General features: G+C 37.3%; 1 protein-coding gene across 2 annotated transcripts in view; it reads right to left on the reverse strand.

The window, feature by feature from the left end:
• WDR70 (WD repeat domain 70) overlaps positions 1–23888 on the reverse strand; it is a 136049-nt gene that overhangs the window by 98575 nt on the left and 13586 nt on the right. For both annotated transcript variants that reach the window (XM_087741068.1, XM_087741069.1), the window contains one exon: positions 1136–1195. In XM_087741068.1, coding sequence (XP_087597194.1) covers positions 1136–1195 — 60 coding nt within the window. The remainder of the gene's footprint in view (positions 1–1135; positions 1196–23888) is intronic.

The following is a 23888-nucleotide window of genomic DNA, read 5'->3' on the forward strand; positions in this document are numbered from 1 at the left end:
TTATTATTTAAAATAATTTTTAATATTGTTGAATGTTAAATTATTACATGTATTAATATATTAATTACATAAACAGAAAATAAACCCATAAGTTCTTAAAAATCTAATAAAGGAAAATTACACATTTCCATAGTTGTTGGTTTTGTTTTTTTTTTTTTAAAACCTCATGATAAAGCATTTTTCTCAAATAATTTTTTGTTTTATTTTTCTTTACTTCCTTTTTTTTTTCCCCCCTCTCCAAAGAAATTCTCAGGAATGCCATGAGTAAGGATTCTATTAACTAGCTGACAGTGCTTTCACAGGGATATAAAAACAATAAAAGAAACTCTAGTATCATTTGCTCATTGAAGCCTAAGTCATGACCCAAACTGAAGAGGATAAACAGCAGCAGCATCTTTTTTAATGACGAAAAAAGAATATGGGGAAAGGATTTGGGAATAGATTCAGGGCTATTCATGGCCAGAAAATAAATTCCATTCTATAAAAATAGATCTTCAATCAATCAGCACATAAAAGCAGTTGAATTTGTGTTGGAAGATGAGATTACCCAGAGATAAAAATATTCAGAACAAAGAAATGATAGTTAAAAGTCAGACAGTGGTTCTTTAAAAGAAAGTGAAGGAGCAACATTGGAGGTGAAACCCAGAAAAGACACAGTCAAAGACAAGGAAGAACAAGGTTTCAAGAAATTGAGAATGGTGTATAAAAGGCACTTAAAGATTCAAGGAGAATGAAGGAGACTTGTATTCAGCTAGAAATAAATCTTAGAAAAGTCAGCAATAATGTTCTCTCTGAAATCCATGACCAGTCAAAGAAAGGTCTAGGTTAGACCTATGTCTAGATAAGGAAGGTCTAGCCTAGAAGAAGAACTCTAACAATTGCAGAGAGCGTATTTGATAAAAAGAAAGAAGAAAATGAGACTACAAATGAGTCAAATGGAGGCACGTTTGGGTTATTACAAGAAAGCAAAGAGGCACTCCTAAAACAGACCTTCAACTGCAAAGAGCTAGACTAAAATAACAAATTAAGAATTAGCTTCTTGAACTTTAGCTGACAATAAGTATTTGTTAACTTATTTCATAGACTGGCTCAGTTATAGAAAAACAAGAACTGTTGAAAATGTCTTATTACTTACTGTTTTTGTCCCATGTTGGAGTGTAATTTCATGAGAATCTGGAATTTTCTTGACAGGGTTCTGGAAAAAAAAGAAAATCCACCTCTGTGAAAATAGTGCTGTAACAAACAACAACAACAAATCCTAATACTGCAATATATATATATATATATAATAAGAAGGGTTTCCTTCACACCAGCTGTAACCTGAGGAGGAGAAAGCAGGTGGAAATCAGAAACAAGAGACTGATTCCAGATTTTTATTTTCATGGATATACCCCTAAAAATGAGGAATAATTGTTAAAAAAAAATGAGACTACCTTAATAAAGACCAAAAACAGGAAAAGATTTCCTGTTTGTCCTCTTTAGAAAACATTAAAATTCTCTTTGGTTCTTAATCACCAATATCTAACAATCTTGAATTGTGATTTAGTCAATCCATCATTATTACACAATGTCTTTTCAAATAAAAGGACTCTATGAAGTTAACAAAATCAATGAAAAAAATGTAGAAATTCATTACAGGAGCTAAGTTATCTATGCGGACTGGCTTCCCACTTCCACTTGTGCCATTATCCCAAACTCTCATGGGTCTTCACAACTGCCACTTCAATGGCAGCCATAACATAGTCAATGTAATTCAGGGAATTTCATTTAATAGCAACATACAGATTGAAGGTAATTACAGTTTAAAACATCTAACACATCACACTAACATCTGTAACACAAATACAAAAATAGTTAATTTACACAGAAAGAAATGTACTGAAAGTACTCAAGTGACTGGAAGGTTCTACAAAGGTCATTTGAATTATTATTCTCAAAATGCTCCTTTGTCTGGTACCACTTAAAGTTTCCTAAAACAGACACAATCTATCCTTCTGATGCCCAACATCTTTGTTATAGTTTTGTGTTGCCGAAGTCTGATTTTAAAATAATTTTTAAGCGCACTTTATATTATACGTTATATCTCTTTCCTTATCCATCTCTGCCAATTCCTTCCCTTTTTTTCATGCTTGTTAACAGAAAGTCTCTATAGCATCAGGCTGATTTCCTTTATACTCATTTTATCTTGCAGTTCTATCAGCTTTATTTCTCCAATAAAACTGAAACTTTCATTATCTTTGGTTTAGCCAAACCTACCCTTCTTCTAACTTTACTTCTTGCCACTAACTGCAGCTCTGATTCCCAAAGCAACTGTGGAATTTCTTTCCCTTTTAACACATACATACACAGAGATAAGCTGGCAGAAGACTCATGCCCTCTGTTTTCACATTCACAGCATATGCACATCTTTGATAGTCACAGGTGTTTGAAGGGGAACTCAAGTATTAGCATGGAAATCATATATGCACCTGAGGAAAAAAATATTTATGGGACTGTGGTCCATGCTAAGGCTGAAAAGGTAACAGTAAAGGTTTACAAATAGCTACACAAGACATTGTGAATGGTATAGCCCACATCGCATTAAGAGACACTTCCACAGACTCAGTGGTGTGTAAGTTCAGAAGCAGGTGTAACTCAAAATTCCCAAGTGAAGCTGTGATTATGAAAATGAGTTTATTGTTCAATTGACACTACAAAGCACCCAGACAAAGGTATAATTGTAATACAAATTAAGTTTTCTGCGCCTCATCGTTCCCTGCACTACAAATTGGTACTTGCTGTTCTTAGGATGCAAAAAAAACCTCCTCAACGGCCGATGCCTGTACTTGTCATGTAAGTACACTGCATAAAAATGGAAGTGTGAAAAGGAAACCAACAGCTTCCAAGATTCATACTGCCATCACCCACAACAAAAGATGTACTACTTCCGTGAATTAAAGGCTTTCACAGAAACCATCCATTGCTGGAAGGAGAAACAGCATTTTGGTCATTCTCATCTTAATCACTGCAAGGCTGCTTATTTTGTATTCCAGCCCACTTACGGGAATATAATAAGGTTGCTCATTTCATATACCACACAACAAAGGTAGCTATTTTATGTCTGTATTGCATCAGCACTGAATTTAATTTTGGGAGGGTAACTTAATGACTTTAAGAGTTCTTTCAGCAATTCAAACAAAAAAATTAGATTACTAATAAACAAAAAGTGCTAGAACAAACGTATTTAGTTTTAATTGTTATCTCCTCCAGGTGACAATAATCAAATCCCTCTTTTAATGAGAAGAGTGAACCACTCACATAAAAACATTTTTGCTTTACAGTGCACTCATGGTGAACGCTGTTCTGGCTACTTGTCTTTAAAAGAGAACAACAGATAGGAATACATTCTGCCACCTGATAAATCAAACAGCCTGAGCCTGAAAGTTGGACGTTTGGTGACTGCTAGTGGTGCTACACTCTGCAGTGTCCAAGGGATGCCTGACAGTTAAAGTAACAGTTTAGACTATTCAAAACAAAAAATTAAGATAACAATGTCCAGGAACGGATCTTGGCATAACATATTCAAATCAGCCAAACACTTACAAAAAACCCAAGGTGGCTTATTCTATTTTAGTAACTATGAACTTCCTAAATGACTGAGAATGCTATAAATATCTCTAACCCGCTACAACAAATGCCTATATGCACACATAAAAATCAGATGCAACTACCACTTTTCCAGTTATTACATTCCAAAGACTAAGGAATGCCACAAAATTTTTTTTCACACTCTCAAAGGAAAATATAGCTAATACATTTTATGCTGATTTGACCATGAGGATCCCATGTATACTGGAATATTAATGCAAGTCTGAAAAATCAAAAACGTAGGGTTTGCCCAAAGTGTACCTGCACTTCCAGGTCTTCCCGTTGCTTGGATTTCAGCTGTTAAGTTTACACAAATTGATTTTAAAATTTCAATAACGCTGTTCTGGAAAATTTGTATCATAATTAAAAATACAAGAGATGAAATCTTTACAGGTTTTTTGTTGGGTTTCTTTTTTTTTTTTTTCCTTTTAAACCATATCAGGAAGATACAACATGTTAAATTCCTTTCTCTTTCAGCAGAAACAAAGGAAAACAGTTTTGGTGTTGACATATCTCCTAATATTTTTACAAAAATTCTCAATTCCCTGGCTTACATAAGACTAATATATATTAAACTTGTGAAATAGTATATTCTAGGAGTTCACAATTTTTCTCAAAAATGAAAAGTCTTACCTTTTAAATAATTTCTGCAAAGGAACATTGCAAGTCAGGCATCACATCTGCAGTTTGCAGTTATATGTTTTAAGAGAATTCAGCCCTAGCTGACTGCTAAGCTCCTGTGGCTGACAACACTCTTCTATGGACTGCGCCATTGTCCCTAAATACTGTGGATTTTTATTTCTTGTTCCTTTTGGGAGCTTCCTTATCCTCAAGCAATACTCAGAAAATCTGCCACTAGAAACCACAGGCTGAAACTAGGTCAGAGTCTCCAAGATCTCTTGAGAAAAATCAAAGACAAAAACAAAAAATCAAATAAACCAATAATGAGGGTAAAATCAGACAAGTGAGAGAATAGACACAAAAAGAAAAATTAGTTAAGATCTAGATGTCATACAATCACAGAATCATTAAGATTGGAAAAGACCTCTGAGATCATCGAGCCCAACCGTTAACCTAACTGCCTGGTCCACCTCTAAACCATGTCCCTAAGCACCACATCCACAGGTTTTTTTGAACACTTCCAGGGACTGTGATTGCACCACTTCCCTGGGCAGTCTGTTCCAATGCCTAACCACTCTCTCCGTGAAGAAATTTTTCCTGATATCCAATCTAATCCTCTGCTGGCACAACTTGAGGCCATTTCCTCTCATCCTATCACTCGTTACTAGGGAGAAGAGACCAACCCCCACCTCGCTACAACCTCCTGTCAGGTAGTTGTACAGAGCAATAAGGTCTCCCCTCAGCCTCCTCTTCTCCAGGCTAAACAACCTCAGCTCCCTCAGCCACTCCTCATAAGACTTGTGCTCCAGACCCTTCACCAGCCTCATTGCCCTTCTCTGGACACGCTCCAGCACCTCCATGTCCTTCTTGTAGTGAGGGGCCCAAAACTGAACATAGGATTTGAGGTGTGGCCTCACCAGTGCCAAGCACAGGGGCACTACCACCTCCCTGGTCCTGCTGGCCACACTATTCCTGATACAAGCCAGGATGCCATTGGCCCTCTTGGCCACCTGAGCACACTGCTGGCTCATGTTCAGGTGGCTCTCAACCAACACCCCCAGGTCCTTTTCCTCCAGGCAGCTCTCCAGCCACTCCTCTCCCAGCCTGTAGCATTGCATGGGGTTGTTGTGACCCAAGTGCAGGACCCGGCACTGAGCCTTGTTGAACCTCACACAGTTGGCCTCGGCCGATCAATCCAGCCTGTCCAGGTCCCTCTGCAGGGCCTTCCTACTGTCCTGATGGAAAGTGGCCTAGTGAGCTCCTCTGTCAGCACCTTCAGCATCCTCAGGTGGATCCCATCTGGCCCCACAGACTTGTGGGCATTCAGGTGGAGTAGCAGGTCTCTAACTGTTACCTCTCGGATTATTGGGGCTTTATTCTGCTTCCCATCTCCATCTCCCAGCGCAGGGGGCTGAATACCCTGAGGATAACTAGTCTGACTATTAAAGACTGAGGCGAAGCAGATTTCTTCATCCTTCAATATCCTCAGGATTGTGAATATGGGCAATAATAATCATTGGGACTTGGCAGAAGACAGAGGGATACAGGAGGTGGGAAAAGAATGGCTTGGTATCTTTATGATAAACTAAACATTTGGCTTGGGGAGAAAATTAAGTCCTACAGAAGTAATAAAAAAATCCACTAAACAGTATCAGAGAGAGGAATTTATAATTAAAAAATACCTCAGCCCTTACCATCTGTTAGCCTTTCTAATAGATTGACCATCCAGAAGTCATTTTAGAATGACTTTAGAATAACCATTTTATTATGTTCACAGGCCTAAATGGATAAAAGCAAAGACTAAGAAAAACAAAAGGTAAATTCCACAATGACATATTCTGCTCATCTCATATACACAGGAACTGCAAACTGCACTTAGTGAAAAATAAATTAATCCACTAGAATCCGACCTCTCCCCCTGCTAAAAATACCCCCACAAGTTAGAATATAGGTCCTCAAATGACTCACCTTTTCATGGCCCAACCAGAGAAGGGCAGAATGATGCATTTATGCCTAGAAGTACCTCTACTGCTCTGTTTGTAGAGGTCTGTATTTCACTAAGTGGAAACTATCCTGTGTGAAAGAGACTTGCAGGCTATAGGTAATCTTTCACACACCAGGCACTTAAATGGGAACTTTTCCGGGTACCCACAAGACTACAGTTTAACAGAGGAAACAATACAATCTTTTTCTCTATGTTTGCAATTATCCTTAGATTCCAGTATAGAGGGACCTTGCCTTCCTTGAGGATTTCAAGATCATACATTGCCCTGGAAGAAAATATGACTTTCCTTTTCTGGAAAGCTCCCATGTTGTTAGAGCTCTCCTGAAATGCTGCCTTGCTGGAGATTTGAAGAGACTTCTCATTTGTGGGACAAGAGCTATGGTACAGCATGGAGAAAAATCATGCAAAACTACAACTGGTTAACCTACAGGTGAGCACTTTCCCGGTCTTGAGCAGGAGAAAAGGTTAAAGTTAGCTTGGCTACTACTTATTTTAAGTACTATACTAAAAAATCCCTTCTGCTGGAAATGTAAACACTCACATCCACTCACATTTTCCATCTCTGGTTTGGTACAGTCCACATGGAAAATGCTGTTTGTTCATGGGCAGGAGTGAAGAGGAGGCGGCAAGAGCTACACTTTACAGAGATTTCTGGTGAAACTGTCAGTTTTGCAGAACAAATTTAACAGAGGTGGTCTGACACAGATGACTGCTGCCTCACTAGAAGACAGATGGAATAACTGGGTATCCTAATGGACAGCAGAAATAGCTGGTGGAAGTGAGAGGGGGGCAAAAAACCCTAGCATCAAATGGTGGTGGAATTACCTTCATCTACTTGAGAAACTGCAGCAATTCAAACTCTCAAACGAAGAACTCCCTGTAGAAAACCGTGTTTTAATCATCCAAATCCCAAGCCTTCTGGCAATTAGAGAAAAAAGAACTTTCTGTTTTCAAGCATTTTGTTTAAATATATCATGTTCATGTTTTCTTTTACATTTTTTTAAAGCCTCCTCCCTTCCCCTCCAAAATGACTGTACTGCATGGAAATCAAATGCTACACTGCTGGGGGGCAAGGTGGGGGTACAAGGAAAGTGAGTCTTTGAAAGGCTTTTATTTTAGACTCTAGCATACAGACTGACAGTGCCAAAATAATACTCCTTGTGACCAGACAGTAACAATTTTCTGAATCTTCCATTGTTCTCCAACAAAGAGTTCAAAGTAATAAGCATGCTTATAAAAGAGTAATCAAGAGTGACAGGAGTAGTTAAAAAAAGAAATGTAATGTTTTCTAATAAAAATGATCATGTTGTAAATTATGTAACATATTGAAAGAAAATGCTCTTAAGAGATTTTAAGAATAAAACAAATGGGCAGACAACTCATCAACAATCACAAGAAAAAGTATGGGATTTCTGACACGGTAAAAAAGCAGAGAGGTACCACACCACAAGTTCTTCAGTTTAGACAGATAGAACACCGCAGAAAACCACTGAATTGTGCAGATAAACTGTTAGAACAGCATCACAGAAATCCAGTCCAACTGCTGCAGTATCTAGGCACAACAATATGCTAATACCAATAGCAGAAGGCTTTAAACTACTTTTATTTTAAAAGTTACAACAAAAAAAGCAACTCATGCTTGTTGTTGCATGGTAATTTCCATATCGAATGTGTTCCGTTTACAGGTCCAAGTATTCTCTCTCAAGCATCACCTAAAATACAACCCAAATGCTTCTCTTTTCAGGGGAAAGAAGTTACAGAAGTCCACCAAACTGCACAGGAGGACACTTGCACAACCTCCCTGTATTACAGAGAAGTTCACAGCCACACGTGCAGTTCTTCCTTTCTACCTCACATCTAATTTTGCTAGAAACTACATCCATGTAAGTGAATGAAATCAAGAGACTATACTAGTGATTATGAACAGAGAACAGAATCTTGTTCTATCCTTTGATATTGACTCTGAAACACTATTAGAAGAAAGATAAAAGGGTGTAGAGGGGAGTATTTCACAGATCTATCTGGAAGAAAACATGCCTCATTCTCTTTTCAGACTAGAAAAATGTTTTAAGTTGTTAGGCACCCAGCTGAATTTTCCATGACAGCAGTGAATGCTGAAGACTAGTAATAAGAGTTTAGATTTATTTTTTCTGTTCTTTTTTAAACTCGTTTTGCAAACAAACACACACTGATATTCATGTTTTATTCCACAAGTTACTCCTCACGCACTGATTAAAACCATATTACTTGTAAAATGGTCAGGTTTTCCGAGTCACAATTTTTTGTTATTTTCCTCCATAAAACTTAAACTGAAAATAAATGTCTAAGATATACACTAAGGTTGCAGAAGTGTACACTCAAGAGAAAGATGGACTATGAAAAACCACAATGTGAGAGACGGGTAAGATGCTGTTTTACAGCAACAGAAAAATAGAAACATTTTTGGGTTTATAGGAGTGCATTATCCAGAAACTTGCACGCAGAAGGAAGCATCCAGATTTGAAAGGACATTTCAACAACTTTTAATTTCCTCTCTTTTAGGTGTTAGAGTTGACAGATGTATTCTGATGCAAACTTGCATGTTATTAAACTCAGTTTGGCCCAGATTCATATAATTTGAGTTTCTGAATGTGATGCATCTAAATACGGAAAACACTTACTTCAGACATCCTATACAGCCTTCAAAAAGAGACAGATAACTCTAGAAGAAGAATCAGTGTATCAAAAAACTGAATCATCTGGAGACCTCTCATCTTCATGAATTATTCAGGGAGTGCAAGGCAACTAAATTCCTAACATAGATGCCTTGATTAGGTTGGATGAATCAGGGCCTATGTGCGTGTATTATCTAAAATTTTGGCCAAAAAAAGATAAAGGAAAATATTATGGGAAGCAGGAGGATACATGCAAACACTGGTATGAATCATCTTGGCTGATAGTCCCGTGAAACACCCACAATATCTGTTACTCATGGAAAAACATAGATAACTCGTAACTCCATGACAAAGGCCGAAAATGTTCAAAATTAATAGAAATATTGGAAGGGCCCTACAAAATGCTATCTCTCCCAGTTATCCTTTAATTTGTGTAACACTCAAAACAGCACAGAACTTATGTCTTGAATTTTAAGTACGGGAAGACTAAGGAGAGGTTATTCTTTTCTTTACTCAGCTAAAATGCATTACTCCAGGGTGCATTCAAGAATTAAGGAGGTGCTTAAGTAGATGAACTTCCTTGTGAATGGCTACAGGAGGTAAATTTATTTATTCAATATGGAAACAGTACCGTGGCTAGCTTCTCTCAACATCATCTAATTCACAGCCTCATGAAATTTTTTCTTATGATCTGAACTAGGGCGTTTTGTCAGGTTTAACCAACAAGGGAAAAGACCTTAGATTAAATCTTCATTCCAACACATGACTGCCTAAAAATAATAAATTTGTAATGTTATTATAGGTCAGATACAACATATTTTATTAGATGATGGGTCAAACAGTAATTCAGAGACTGTTCCCAGACACAACAGGTAACATGAATTAAATCTCCTCTTCCCTTTCATGCCACTTACTGGTATTTCACTTTCTGAAAAGACTCCAATGGCTTAACAATTTAGAAAAGGTATTGCAATTAGAGTCTCAGCACAGTTTGTAAATATCTGTTTTTAGATATAAACATGCTTCTAAATTACAGCAAAATGCCTGCCTGATCAGTCTCCTGGGAGACAGTTTTAGTAAGATTTCAGGAGGTTACTATTTTTCACCTAGATTCCAAAATCTCATTCAGATAACTTCTAAATTTATAACAAGTCCTTGATTTATGAAGTCATACTTTATATAAATATTTATGACCTGGGAATTGTTGTCACAATGTATACCAGAAAAATTCTCTTGAGCTTCTTCTAAAGCAAGTTGTAATCACCAATAAAACTGATTTAAATCTAAAATTGCCTGCGGCCATTCAAGTTTCCTTTGCAGTTTCTGGGAGACCAATTTACTTAAGCCGAGTGTTCTGGTGATATTTCAGATATGGTACATTCTGCTCACATAACCACCTACCTATTTCATCTTTATCATCTCAGTTTCAAATGTGTATTAAATATAAATACTTCATATTTGCTAAAACAATATGCACAACTGCCATGTACCACCAAAAAGCACCCATGTTCAGAAAAGACAGTTTTACTACAGCAATAAGGTGCACAAAATTACTACTACCTACCATGTTAAGAATGAAAAAAATCACTAACATTTTCAGACAGACATACCCTTTCTAAAGATTATTCTTTAGAGCTGAATAGAGTATTTCATTTTGACATAAAGGAATACTTCAGTTTACTGTGAAACAGTAAAATAGCACACACAACCATAGATCAGCTGACAACGAGGAGAAACAAAACAAACATGCAACCAACATCTTTGCTCTGAAACCTCTGCTCAGCCTGGCAGGTAACCAAAGAATAGCTTAATTCTGAAATCAGAAAGGACAAATAATTGTGAACTTTCAACTCTTTGGAGTTTAAGTGCCAAATGCTTAGTTCAGATGCAAACAGGCCTCACTTACACATTCACTTATTTCACATCCAGCTTGATAAGAATTTTTGTACCACACAGATTCCATGACATGAAAGAATACATGAAAGAATCCAAGAACACAACATTTGATGCAGGACCAGAATGAACCTAACCTTCATTAATGCATAACATTTTTCAGCTTGCTAGCCAGTTCACTTAATTATTTACGTTAAACTCAGTCTAAAACATCTTTTATCTAAACTATACAGACACTTTATCATTATCACTTTTTGGCAAACTTTAGGAAAAAAAACATGTGAAGTTCTTTCACTTGACTCACCAAGAGAAGCCATGGAAACCAAGGTTACACTAAGAATTCCAGAAGCAGTATCCTGCCATTTAATAACTGGAACACTTTTAGATGTTTTTCAGTTATTAAAATAGCTTTACTGCTCTCCAAATTTACCTTCTGTCTTAAAATAAAATTATTTATTAAAGTATTTTAGAATTCAGAAACCATACATGTGCAAAGTTTAACATTTTTTGCAAAAAAAAGGCCTCCCCTCTATATATTTTGAAAGTCAGTAACACTATTAAGCCTTTATAATTCATGCATCAGAAGGCAATTTTAGTTACACGCACTTCTATGGAAGTATATTAAAATAATATATGCAGTAGAAACAGTATTACTGTTTCTTTTGCAAGTTTCGTAAGCAGTGGAATTAAGTCCATCAGCAGCACTACACTCTTAATTTTAACTCTGGACTCATCAAAACTTAAAAAGCCAATGCAAACAATAGATGTTCAATATTTGGCACTGCTATCTAAAACAGACATGGAGATTACTACAATTGAAATAAAATGCGTTTTTCCTCTCGTCAAAAAAAAGAGCCTACTGTTCACGTTAAGACATCTGGTGACCACGTTAGCACAGAATTTCATAAGCATCAAGGCGATACAAATAAGAACCTCTATACCAGTATAATAGCAACCTCCTTAGTGAGCCATGTCTTTTAAATTATACATGTTTTAATGACCAAAATTAAAACAATACACCATTGGTGTAGACCAATCCTTGACCTTTGACTTTGTGCAATTTCTTTCATTCCTGCATACCCCAGTTTCCTCATCTGAAATATTTGAATAAATAGCATCTATCATAAGGAATCTGCTATAAGGTTTTATTCAGCAATGTTGGTGAAGTTCTTCAAATTCCTCAGGGATCCTGTTAGTCTTAGCAAACACACTACAGTCAGCAAAACTAAACAATCACATCTCTAGACAGAGTTGTCCACAGACTATACTTTTCCACAGTTCTCCAATTGTGATTGTAAAAAGGTGTTCACTCAAATGTTTACTCCAGGATCTTGAGACACAAACTTACGCATACCATCCCACTTAGTGACAAATATTCCAGTTGTCTACAAACTTACTAATCAATTTGGATAAGAAATTAAAACTGGGGGGGCCAGGCCTAGTCAAGCAAAGAAGATGTACAACCACAGGGTGAAGGTAGGGGTGTGGGGGTTAAAAATTACAGCATGTCTAAGTTACTGCAGGAAGGAAGGACAATTTCCTACCTAGCTCCCACAGCTGGTTCCAATTCTATTACTGTTTCGATTACTAATTCTCCCATGCCACCCATAAATTACCTTCAAAACATTAACATTTAAGCTGTCTTATAGCAGCACAATTTTATGTAATGTGACATGAGAATAAATTGCTAAGTGACTTTAACTATGCATCTGGAAAGAGGAAAAGATACATTTATATTGCAGACATGTGAGGTCCATGCTTGGAAGAAACACACCTTTCTCCACACTTCACTCGGGTATATTCCTTTAACTAAAGTTTATGTCAGAAGAAGGTAGTGCATTATGGTGAGATGACGTACCTAATATCGTTAAAACTGTTGTAATACCCAACGACACTGCAAATAACTTCCAAAATGTTCAGGGCAAATACTAAGCACTAGGTTAAAAATCACAGCCAGTGTGAATATCTTGATTTTATTTTGAATCATAAAACCCATCATTTTTAAAGGTTGTGCCCAAGAACTATAAAACATGCCTACCTTCTATGCGTTTATATGTCTTACTATAGTATCTATAAATGTTGAGACTCCTCCAGCATACCATATCAAAAATACTGATTTCTATACATGTAACACAGTCTGAAAATTCCAAATTATTACAACTAAACCTGACAAGACACACAACTAAACAGAAAGCCATTGATTTCTACATAGCAATTAAACCACTATTATTCAGTATTCCTCAGTTGTGGATTATACAGGAACAGAGTAAAGGCCCCAACACATTTTCCAGTGGAATGATGCCCACATGTCAAATCCAACACTTACTATAGTCATTCCTCAAGGAGCCTGAAGCATAAAAGCATACAGCAGCAATGCTTTCACTTTTTAACCCAGACTAAGATAAAGATCCATTGCCTAGACAATATGCAAAATTTTAGCTGTGTGCATAGATAAAGAAGGCAAACATTCAAGAACATCATACCTTACTGAAATGCCTCATTTCACAGGCTTTTACTGACATTATGTTAACACCTCGTATATTTTTCTTACTCCTTAACTGTTAGAAAATGTAGAATATCAGATACATCCTGTGAGATCTTTCATTAAATTATTCAACAGGCTTCTTGATCTTCTCCACAAGGAGCTGCTGCAGATACTCCATACTATACAAAGATTACATGAGTTACCAGGAAAGTCTTCTTCCTTTTACATTCTAAAAATTTAAGTTTGGATTATATGATTCAAATTAAGTCACTATTAATTGTGTACATAATAACCTCATTAATCTAGCTGAGATGGATTAATAGCAACATGCATGTTCAACCTGGCCATAATAGACAGTTAACAACATATTTTTAACTCACACTTATACAGGGCAAAGATGACCATTTTGGATGTTCAGATGATGCTCTACAATTACCTCCTTTTGGAGTCGGGAAAGAAAAACAATCTATAGATACAAGGAACTCCAGATTTCAGACCACATATCTACTACATATCTGCTGTGAGACTTTCAATAAGAAAATTGTTTGTGTGTCTAAGTATCATGACTTAAATGGGATAAAAAGTCCCATCTTGCAAGTGTGCTACAATGACACATTAATAAGTATGGTAGGTTCATTCATACATTTGAGGTGCTCAGATTCTACCAAGCCAGAAGCCATTATTAATGCCTATTATTAATATAGAATCATAGAATAGTTTGTGTTGGAAGGGACCTTTAAAGGCCATCTCGTCCAACCCCCCTGCAAGGAGCAGAGAAATCTTCAACTAGATCAGGGTGCTCAGAGCCCCGTCCAACCTGGCTTTGAATGTTTCCAAGGAGGGGGCATCTACCACCTCTCTGGGCAACCTGTGCCAGTGTTTCACCACCCTCATCATAAAAAATTTCTTCCTTATATCTAGTCTGAATCTACCCTCTTTTACTTTAAAACCATTACTCCTTGTCCTATTGCTACAGGCCCTATTAAAAAGTCTGTCCCCATCTCTCTTATAGGCCCCCTTTAAGCACTGAAAGGCTGCAATAAGGTCTCCCCGCAGCCTTCTCTTCTCCAGGCTGAACAACCCCAGCTCTCTCAGCCTTTCCTCATAGCAGAGGTGCTCCATCCCTCTGAGCATTTCTGTGGCCTCCTCTGGCCCCGCTCCAACAGGTCCATGTCCTTCCTGTGCTGAGGGCCCCAGAGCTGGAGGCAGCACTCCAGGTGGGGTCTCACCAGAGCAGAGTAGAGGGGCAGAATCCCCTCCCTCGACCTGCTGGCCACGCTGCTTTGCATGCAGCCCAGGATATGGTTGGCTTTCTGGGCTGCGAGAGCACATTGCTGGCTCACATCCAGCTTTTTGTCTATCAGTACCCCCAAGTCCTTCTTGGCAGGGCTGCTCTCAATCCCTTCGTCCACCAGCATGTATTGATCCATGAAGTGATATGGTTTAGTTCTGAAACTAACGCTATCTCACATAACACTACTGCTGTCCTGAGTTTGACTGTTTCCCAAGCCTTTTAACAATTTACATTTCACCTCTTGGGAGCCACACAAAATGGACAGTAGATAAGCTTACAAAACAAATCATTTTGCCTTGAGTTTTTCAATGCCATTATTCTGTTTACAGATAAAGCGCAAAATACAGATTACTCAAAGGCACTTTTCTTTACATGCTTGCTTTTTAAGTTTACCTTGCCCTCTGTATCATACATTCAGATACTCTGGATCCTCACTTCATCTGGCTACCACAGGTAATATCCAGTCTGAGACGGCAAAAATGGACCTCCGAGTAGAGAATAACGGCATCTTCTTGTCTTCAGGTTCCTCTCATGAGATCCTGATGAACCTCTACAGGCAGGGAGAAACTCTGCCTGGAACACCTTATTTAGGTGAAGTCTCCCCTCATAAACCAATTATTTCAGAAACCACTATATAAAGGCAATCTATTATAACGGGAAAACCCTGACACTGATGGTAACCTGTTCCTACCTGTGAACCACTTGCTCTTGGAATTTCAGTGTAATACAGAAATAAGAAAACCAAGAAAGCAAAAGAATCCCACTTTTAAAACACAATCATCAGTTTGACACAAACATGTACAAAAATTATTAAAACGCACCATAAGCTATTCACGCATTCTCAAATCCTCACAGTCACTATGACACTGAACAACTCCAGTAGTGTGGAACATAGGTGAGGGAACAAGCTAGCAAGAGTGAGCAAATGCATAAAAATAGATTTTTGCAGTTGGTTGTGGGTATCAAGATCTTAGACTATCTATTAATACTGACAGGCACAGGGTAGATACACATTGCACACTTAGATATTTGGTCTGAGATGATAATTGCTGTTCAAGTGATAGGCTTGTTTACAAACTTGCACTTAAAGAACTCAAATAACCCATAAGCCATATTGTGAACTGCATGCAATTTAACCTGTCTACCCCAATGGATGAAAGACCTGAGATGACCTCCTTAGAACTTGTAATTACAAGAAGGTGTGGCATGTTAAGCCTAACGTTTACACAGTAAGCCCTTCTCATTGTAAAAGTGCCAAGCTGAGAGATTATTGTCAGTGTGCCTCAGAGCTTCTCCTCCATGCCTTTTCAACAAGAACAATGGCACAGAGGGAAGCCAGGCAGTGTGGTTACAGATTAAAGATTAATAAATAATATTTAATTTATCTTATTTCAAATACAAACATTCTGCACATATAAGTGTTTGGATTCTCGTATCAGGTCCTGGCCTGCAAGACATATTTCCTAAAAAAGAAAGCCTAAACCCACCAATAATCTTTCTTTTAGACTATCTATGCCTCCATCACTCCTGATTTAATTCTTTTATCTGCAAAAACTGCAATACATGCAAACAGCTTTGAAACAAAGTCAGTTATTAGGAAGTTCTCCTGCTCAATTTAGTTCTGAAAGTGAGACAGTTACATTAGTGGTTATGCAATCACCGGAGAAAACATAGCTTAAAGATACTTTCTTGCCTACATATAAATTAGGTTTAAAGTGCTCCAAAGAAAAATTATATCAGTAACTACTATTCCAAAAAGGTGAACAAACACAAAGTGCCAAGGTTGGCTCCAGAAAGAAAATCTTCTTACTATACTTAGAAAGCAAGTAGGTTTGATACATACATAACCGCCAGAAGGAAACATGAATCTCTGCAATCCCACGTTTTCATTATTTTTTTCTCTCCATACTTTTCAGAGTAATACTTAGACTAATACTAACTCTTCTTCTGACACTTCCCTCCCTCACAAACAGCAGAGGATCCACACTCTGTTTACCCCAGTGATTTACTGTACTGTTAAGTGTTTTCTCATATTACTGATTCTTATTTGTCTAATTCACCTCCGTATCATTTAACAGCTTTGTATGATCCATACTATAAAAGGTCTGCTATCATCAATCTGTATACAGTACTTCAAGACTGTATACAGTACTTCAAGATGCAGCTAGACACAAAATTTTCTCCTAATCAGGCAGAGAAGTTGGGTAATTTCTGTGATATTCTGCCACTCACTCAAACTTGGTTGCAGAGTCCATCATGAGATTACCCCCTAAAAGTATCAGACAGGGTTGCAGCTTCCATTAGTTCCTACACTATGAGACAACTCCCAAGAGGTAAATTAATGCAAATTGCATTAAACTACATAGAATTAAACTACAGCTGACAACTATTATTTTTTGACAGGATAGAACTAGTTTTCGTAACTATCATGTGATTTGGGCAGATGCTCATTTAAAATAGCATTATAAATAGCATAGTTATAACTAATCTAGATTTAGCGACATTCATCTTACTCTAGGGAGTTAATATTTTTGCTGAAAATGCAGTGAATTAGTTGACTACTGCTCATTCTGCATTCAAACACTGATTGCAGTTTCTTATTTGGACTAAGACTTTGGGAAATCACAGAAAACTACCATTAGGCCTTCTCATAAATTCACTGTCTATTCAATGTATCATAATTGCCTTCCCCAAGAAAAATATTTTACGGACAGCAACTGGACTAAGCCTTGTGCTATTTATACTATTAATTTAGATATAATTGAAAGGATCTGCCCTTAAAAGTGCAGCTGTTAAATGCAGACACTTCCTTTATTACTCTATTGCTTACAGGCTTGCATAATCACAATACAAATACAAACATTCACTTAATATTTTAAAAACCTATTTTTCCAAGATTCCTTTTCAGAAAGGAGAAGAATAAGACATGCAGTCATCAGAGATAGGGATATAAGCAGGAAGGGGACACAGAGGATCAACAGGATGCCTGATCCCTGCAAGGCACATTAGGAAGAAATATCAATTACAACATAGTACAGGTCTGTTGCAGAGAAAAAACAAAACCAAAGCCTCAAAACAACTGGCTGCCCTCACTTAAGAAACTGGTGAGACAGCATTTAATCACAGAACAGAGGAACAACTCTGGAGGACTCTGTGAAAAGAAAGGTAATAAATTCCAAGTTAAAACAAATGAAGTCATTAAAACAAGTTACGATGTCACTGGCAGAAGAGAGATCCATGTCAGAATTTTTAAACCATTTTCTATTGAGATATACTGTGAGGTTTACTCTGGCGTCGTTATTTCTAGAATTTAATTTTGGATGACACGCATATTTCTATCCACTGAAGGCAGTCACAAAATTATCACACACTTCCACATGACCCAACATTTCACTTTGTGTGCCCACACACCCATGTATGTCATCTAAATGAGGCAGGGAAAACCTAAGGAAAAGTAAACATATGAAGAATACACAAGTGATATAAAAATAAGCAACTAGCCATAGGAGTCTGCATCTTCTGCAGAATTTTTACATTTTCCACAGGAAAAATTAATAGAGTTAAAAACCAATTTATTTTTTAGATGGTCTTAAGACACAGAATGCTCACTAAGACCAAGACTTAAAACTGTAGGACAAGAAGGGGTTGTCTTTACAATGGTTCAGCACTGTGTCACAGTGGTCTTGTAAAATAGGCATGTGCAATCTGTAGACACAATAGATGATTAAGCTAGGTATTTTTTCTTTTGAATTTCCCTTCCTGATATTTTTGGTACTCAGCAGAAAAGGCAATAATACAATTAATGTATGTAAAGAAAGAATGTCACTGAGAAATACGTTTATTCTTATATTTAAGACAACAAGAGCAGTTATGTCATGACATGTGCTTTGCAAGACGTGTACACTGACTACTTGTACTGAAAAAGGTTATAAATCTGGTAGCACTGAAAGCCAGCTGATCCTTATAGATGTGGTTATAGCCTGATATGTAAGTTTACTTTCTTTGCAGAAAACAGCATGTTCCAAGACACCCTAAGTAACAGGTTGGTCAGAAAAAGGCAGATAAAGCTCTATAAATCCAGATGATGCAGGAAACCTGGAAGATTACCAACTTGAGAAAGTTCTCACCCCAATTTATACTTTAAGTGAAGCCTAGCATGTTCTTGATATATATAGATCTATGTTACATTAGATCTATGTTACATTACATCTTAAGCAAAACGTTGAAAGATTATAGTTTGAAAATTGTGCCCTAAAATTCTGAAAGGCTGAAGAATTGTTTCAAGTGCCATAATTGTCTCCATTCAAATGTAGTTCAAAAGTTTAAGAATTAATCACTGCTTTCACCTTCTGCTTAGAATGTTCCCAATATGAAGAATGAGAGTTCACCTCTTCCAAAGAATTGCAAATTCATCTTGAAACCTAACACTGACATGGTTTTCCTTTCCAATTGAACCACCTGCATCAGCCATCACATTTATGGACAGTTTATTTTTTGAATTAAATCTAATCATTTACTCCTAATTCAGCTTTTCCAGTCCTGTCAACCCAGCATTTTCATAAAATTTGCTTTGCACCTGCACATGTGTAGCTAAACTGCAATATTTGTAAGCAAGACATTTACTCAACCTGCAGTAAATATAAAGGCAGGCTTCAAAGTAGGCCCAGAGATGAAGGCTCAATAACACACAGAAAATCTGTCACCCATTTTTGGTAGTTGTCTTTTGGAGACAACAACTAACAGCAAAATAAGCAGGCAATCTCTGTGCATTCTAAGAAAACTAAGTGTTTTATCACTTTCATTTCTGGTATTTCAAAACAGGCATGAACTAGCACAGTTGTATACTGAGGGGTCAAGGAGGCTTTAAGTCCCTTTAATTAACTTTGACTAATGAGAAAATGCTGAGTCACAGGACACAGCAGCAGAAGTGTACTACTTACAAACCCCTTTTTACTGTGCTTGCATTTGTTCCGCCACAAGATTTTGTTTTATCTGAAACTCCCAAGATTTAGCATCATCATTGTTTTCACGAGACCCAATAGGTAAACAGTGAACATGGTGAGTAAGACTTAGTCACCTGGTTAAACTTGGAAAAGAAGAGTGTCCTGTTCCGGCCTGCATGCCTCTGTTTGTTTTCCAATATAGCACTGGATAAGATGCAGTCTGGGCCTGATCCACTGTGTGATCAAAACAAAGCCACACGCACCACATTATATACATACTTGGTATTACAGAGACTGAATACATTTTGGCCACAGGACAGATTTTTCTTCCTATACAAGAAAAGGTCTAAAGAATGAAGTACTTTAATATGCAAAAGCTATATGGTCAAACTTAGTCGAAAGATCTTTCATACTCTGTTTAATAAATTGAAATAAAAGAAAATTAAATCGGACATGGGAAGTCTCTGTTAAAAATTCAGCTCTATTTTCTCACTCTTTTTAAAGATGCAAGCTGCTACATAATCCCAAGTAACTTCTCCATCCTCCAACTCATCTTCCGAAGTTGACAATTCCATTTTTTACCAGGAGGGAAAAAAGAAAAAGGCCATATGTGTAACATAAGGAAATATTTTAATGTTTTTTTGTTTTCCTCTTCAAATTTAAAGGAAGTATTAAGTACTATGGTTTGCATGCACTACCTGGTAGCAAGAGAACGGATAATTCACATAAGCTAGTAGAGGCAGACATTAATATAAAAATTGTCATAATTCATAGGACATTGCAATGCTAATAAAGGTTCTCAGCTCCTTCTGACATCTGAAGTAATCTACAAATACACACCATACAGTAAGTGACAGGAAACTATCACCTATATTGTGATATTTGTGAAACACTTGACTTACAAAAAACAAGTCAAGCTTTCTAGCATTTCCATGCAACCAACTCACGTATTAGTGAGAACTCTAGCTTTTGCTTTCATTCCAGATATGATTTGAATTAATTAATTGAATAGTTTACTCTTCAAAACCATTTTTTCCAATGACAAAAGGTTTGGTCATGCATAAAAAATAAGTTCTATTCCTGATTTCTACAGCTCTTCCAGGATTTATTTCCTGCATTCATATTCATTATTACATGAAAGATGACCTACGGAGCCTCTGTACTGTAAAAGGGCCACTGTGACTCAGTCCAGCCCTTATTTAAGACCTTGTGTTTCACCACATGAGAATGTACACATGCTCACTGCAATGAATTCCACGCATCTAAATAATCCCAATCAAAATCTTTACATAGTACTATCTACTCTGAGAACTGGTTCCAAGCTAGCTGCTGAAGAGGGCTGCAGAAACTATGCGAGACAAATAGAAGTTCCATGAAGGCTGGTATACATCTAAGATGTTTTCACTGCCCTCTAGTGCAATTTTGGGAAAGGAGGAAAAAAAATATTGTTAGCTGGCAATATTTGGGTTAAGGTGTATCAAAGAAATAGGACATTTTTTAGGTCAAACATTAACTGCATCTCATGTAGACAAACTCAAACTTGTGTATCAGCTACATAACTCGTATATAAACTGCAATGCAGACACAACAGCAGAGGATGAACAACCTACTCATGCCTCTTCAGCGTGCTCCCTTCATAGCTACCCTGTGAGGAGCTCAGCGCTGTCCCAAGCTGCCCAGAATGCAGAGTGGTTTTTTTGGGAGTCCATTACTGCTCTCACACAGACACACAGAAGACTGCTCAGTTCCATGAGCTCCTATTTGCATCCTGAAAGCACACTTTGCTGCAAAATACCACACATTTTTATTTACTAAACACTGGTAAATTAATTAAACCTGGAAAGAAAAATAGAAGTCACAAATCACCTTCTTTCTGTTACTAGCAAACTATGATTTGTCTGTATCTTCTGTCTCATCAATAGTGTAAAAGCAAAGGTACCATGCTGGTAGTTCCACTGATGATGCATACTCAGTCCCATTTACAAAATCGGAAGTCTGTGTCTGTAGTCCCACTAAAGTCAACACAAGTATTTACCTGGAAAAGGATCTCCAACCTTGAATAATCATAGAATCATAGAATAATTAAGGTTGGAAAAGACCCTTAAGATCATCGAGTCCAACAGTTAACTTAGCACTGCCAAGTCCACCACTAAACCAGGTCCTCAAGCACCACGTCTACCCTTCTTCTAAATGCCTCCAGGGATGGAGACTCAACCACTGCCTATTCCAATGCCTGACTACCCTTTCGGTGAAGAAATTTTTCCTAATATCCAACCTAAACTTCCCTTGGTGCAGCTTCAGGCCCTTTCCTCTCATCCTGTCGTTTGTTATTTGGGAGAAGAGACCGACCCCCACCTCACTTCAACCTCCTGTCAGGTAGTTGTAGAGACCAATAAGGTCTCCCCTCAGCCTCCTCTTCTCCAGACTAAACAACCTCAGCTCCCTCAGCCACTCCTCATAAGACTTGTGCTCCAGACCCTTCACCAGCTTCGTTGCCCTCCTCTGGACACGCTCCAGCACCTCAATGCCCTTCTTGTAGTGAGGGGCCCAAAACTGAACATAGGATTTGAGATGTGGCCTCACCAGTGCCGAGCACAGGGGCACTACCACCTCCCTGGTCCTGCTGGCCACACTATTCTTGATACAGGCCAGGATGCCATTGGCCCTCTTGGCCACCTGAGCACACTGCTGGCTCATGTTCAGGTGGCTCTCAACCAACACACCCAGGTCCTTTTTACGAACCTGACCTGCATGAGATAGGTATTTGTTAGCTATTTGCATTAAGCCCTATTTTAGAAAACTGAACAGAAAGCTCCCTTATCCCTACTGCATAAAGGTCCTGTCTGAACTATTTTTTTTTTATATTGGGATGTAAAGGTTATATAATTTATCATCTTTTCTTGCACATGATGGTTATGATATGAAAGTAACTTTTGCTTTACCAAGTAATGTTTTACTTGGAAACCAAATGCTACATCTAACTCACCTCACTTTTCAAACTACATTAGGGTCCTCATATAAATAGATGTAAAAAGCCTTCTTTTTCAGTTTTCTTCTATCTTATCTCTCATTAAGTAGATATTCTTTGAGACATTTCGAAAAGTTTTTCTACAAAAACAACAGATGTAAAACTGAATTTTCAAAATTAAAATAAAATACTTCTAGTAGAATAAAGGAATAAACACTTTACAAAAATGCAACAAGTGCGCTCACTGGAATCCAATTAAGAGCTCTAAACACATTCAAAAGCCTCAGGACTGGACCATAAAAAAAATCCATATGAACGATTCTTTATGATTCTTCAGTTCCTTTGGAGAAAGTTATTCTTCTGGTTTATGAAAGGAAATCAGAAAATATTTGTAACACATTCCCATAACATTTGGTTATATGAACATTTATCAATCCTCAGTTACAATGATGCATCGAATAAACATTTATAAATAGTAGACAAGGTAACTCAGCAAAACACTATTCAAGACCCTAATAATTTGAAAATAATTGTATTAGGTATTAAAATACAAAAAGAGATAAGTGGGAGTAAAGGAAGGGAGTTTAGTATGATTGTTGTGCGATCTGGATAGTGTTAGCATCAAGTATATATAGTCCTTTTATACTGCTAAGTGCCCACCTGCAAATAAAAGCTGCCATTACAGCAGTTGTAAAACATTACATGTGGTAGTCTCACATTCATAAAAATCCAAAGCCATCTTTTAAATAAACAGCAGACATTCCAAGAGTCAACAAAATTGCTCTCCAAGGATACCACTGGAGCAGTCTGCAGTTCCAACAGTTTAACATAAATCATTTGTTAATCGAAAATCCTGTGAAGACTTGTTTTGGAAAGGAAATGTAACTGCATGTCACCTACACTCTTCTTTCAAATACAGCCCTTCTAAATTATTTAATCATCCCCACCATAAATATTTCAAATACTTGTTATCATTCACTTCATGTTCCTCTTCATTCAAGCAAGAGTTCTCTATACCTGTATTTCTCATTATTCTGTTTAGAGCATAAACAACTTTTTCTAAAAAGATAACACTCATGCCAGATACAAAGAAAACCTGCCGTCTTCCATTTATGTATTCCACAGTGATGCCAACAGTGTTGAATACAGTGTTAGTATCACTGCTAGCTCCCTTTCCAAATTTAGAAATATTTTATATATTCTAACACTGATAGAAACAATATGCTATTTGTGCTTCTTTATGAAAGTACATTGGAAATTTGTTGCAATTGCCAACAAAAGCATCATGTAAGAAGGTAGTCACCACTTTGTTTTTACTGTTTAAGCGTTCTCAATAATTCCATTTCAGTCTCTTCACCTGCAAAGATCCCAACTTCTACTGGAAGTAAAGTAGTATTT

This window comes from Nipponia nippon, unplaced genomic scaffold (assembly GCF_047370975.1).
Source record: "Nipponia nippon isolate SJK-2023a ecotype South Korea unplaced genomic scaffold, ASM4737097v1 scaffold_71, whole genome shotgun sequence".
NCBI lineage: Eukaryota > Metazoa > Chordata > Aves > Pelecaniformes > Threskiornithidae > Nipponia > Nipponia nippon.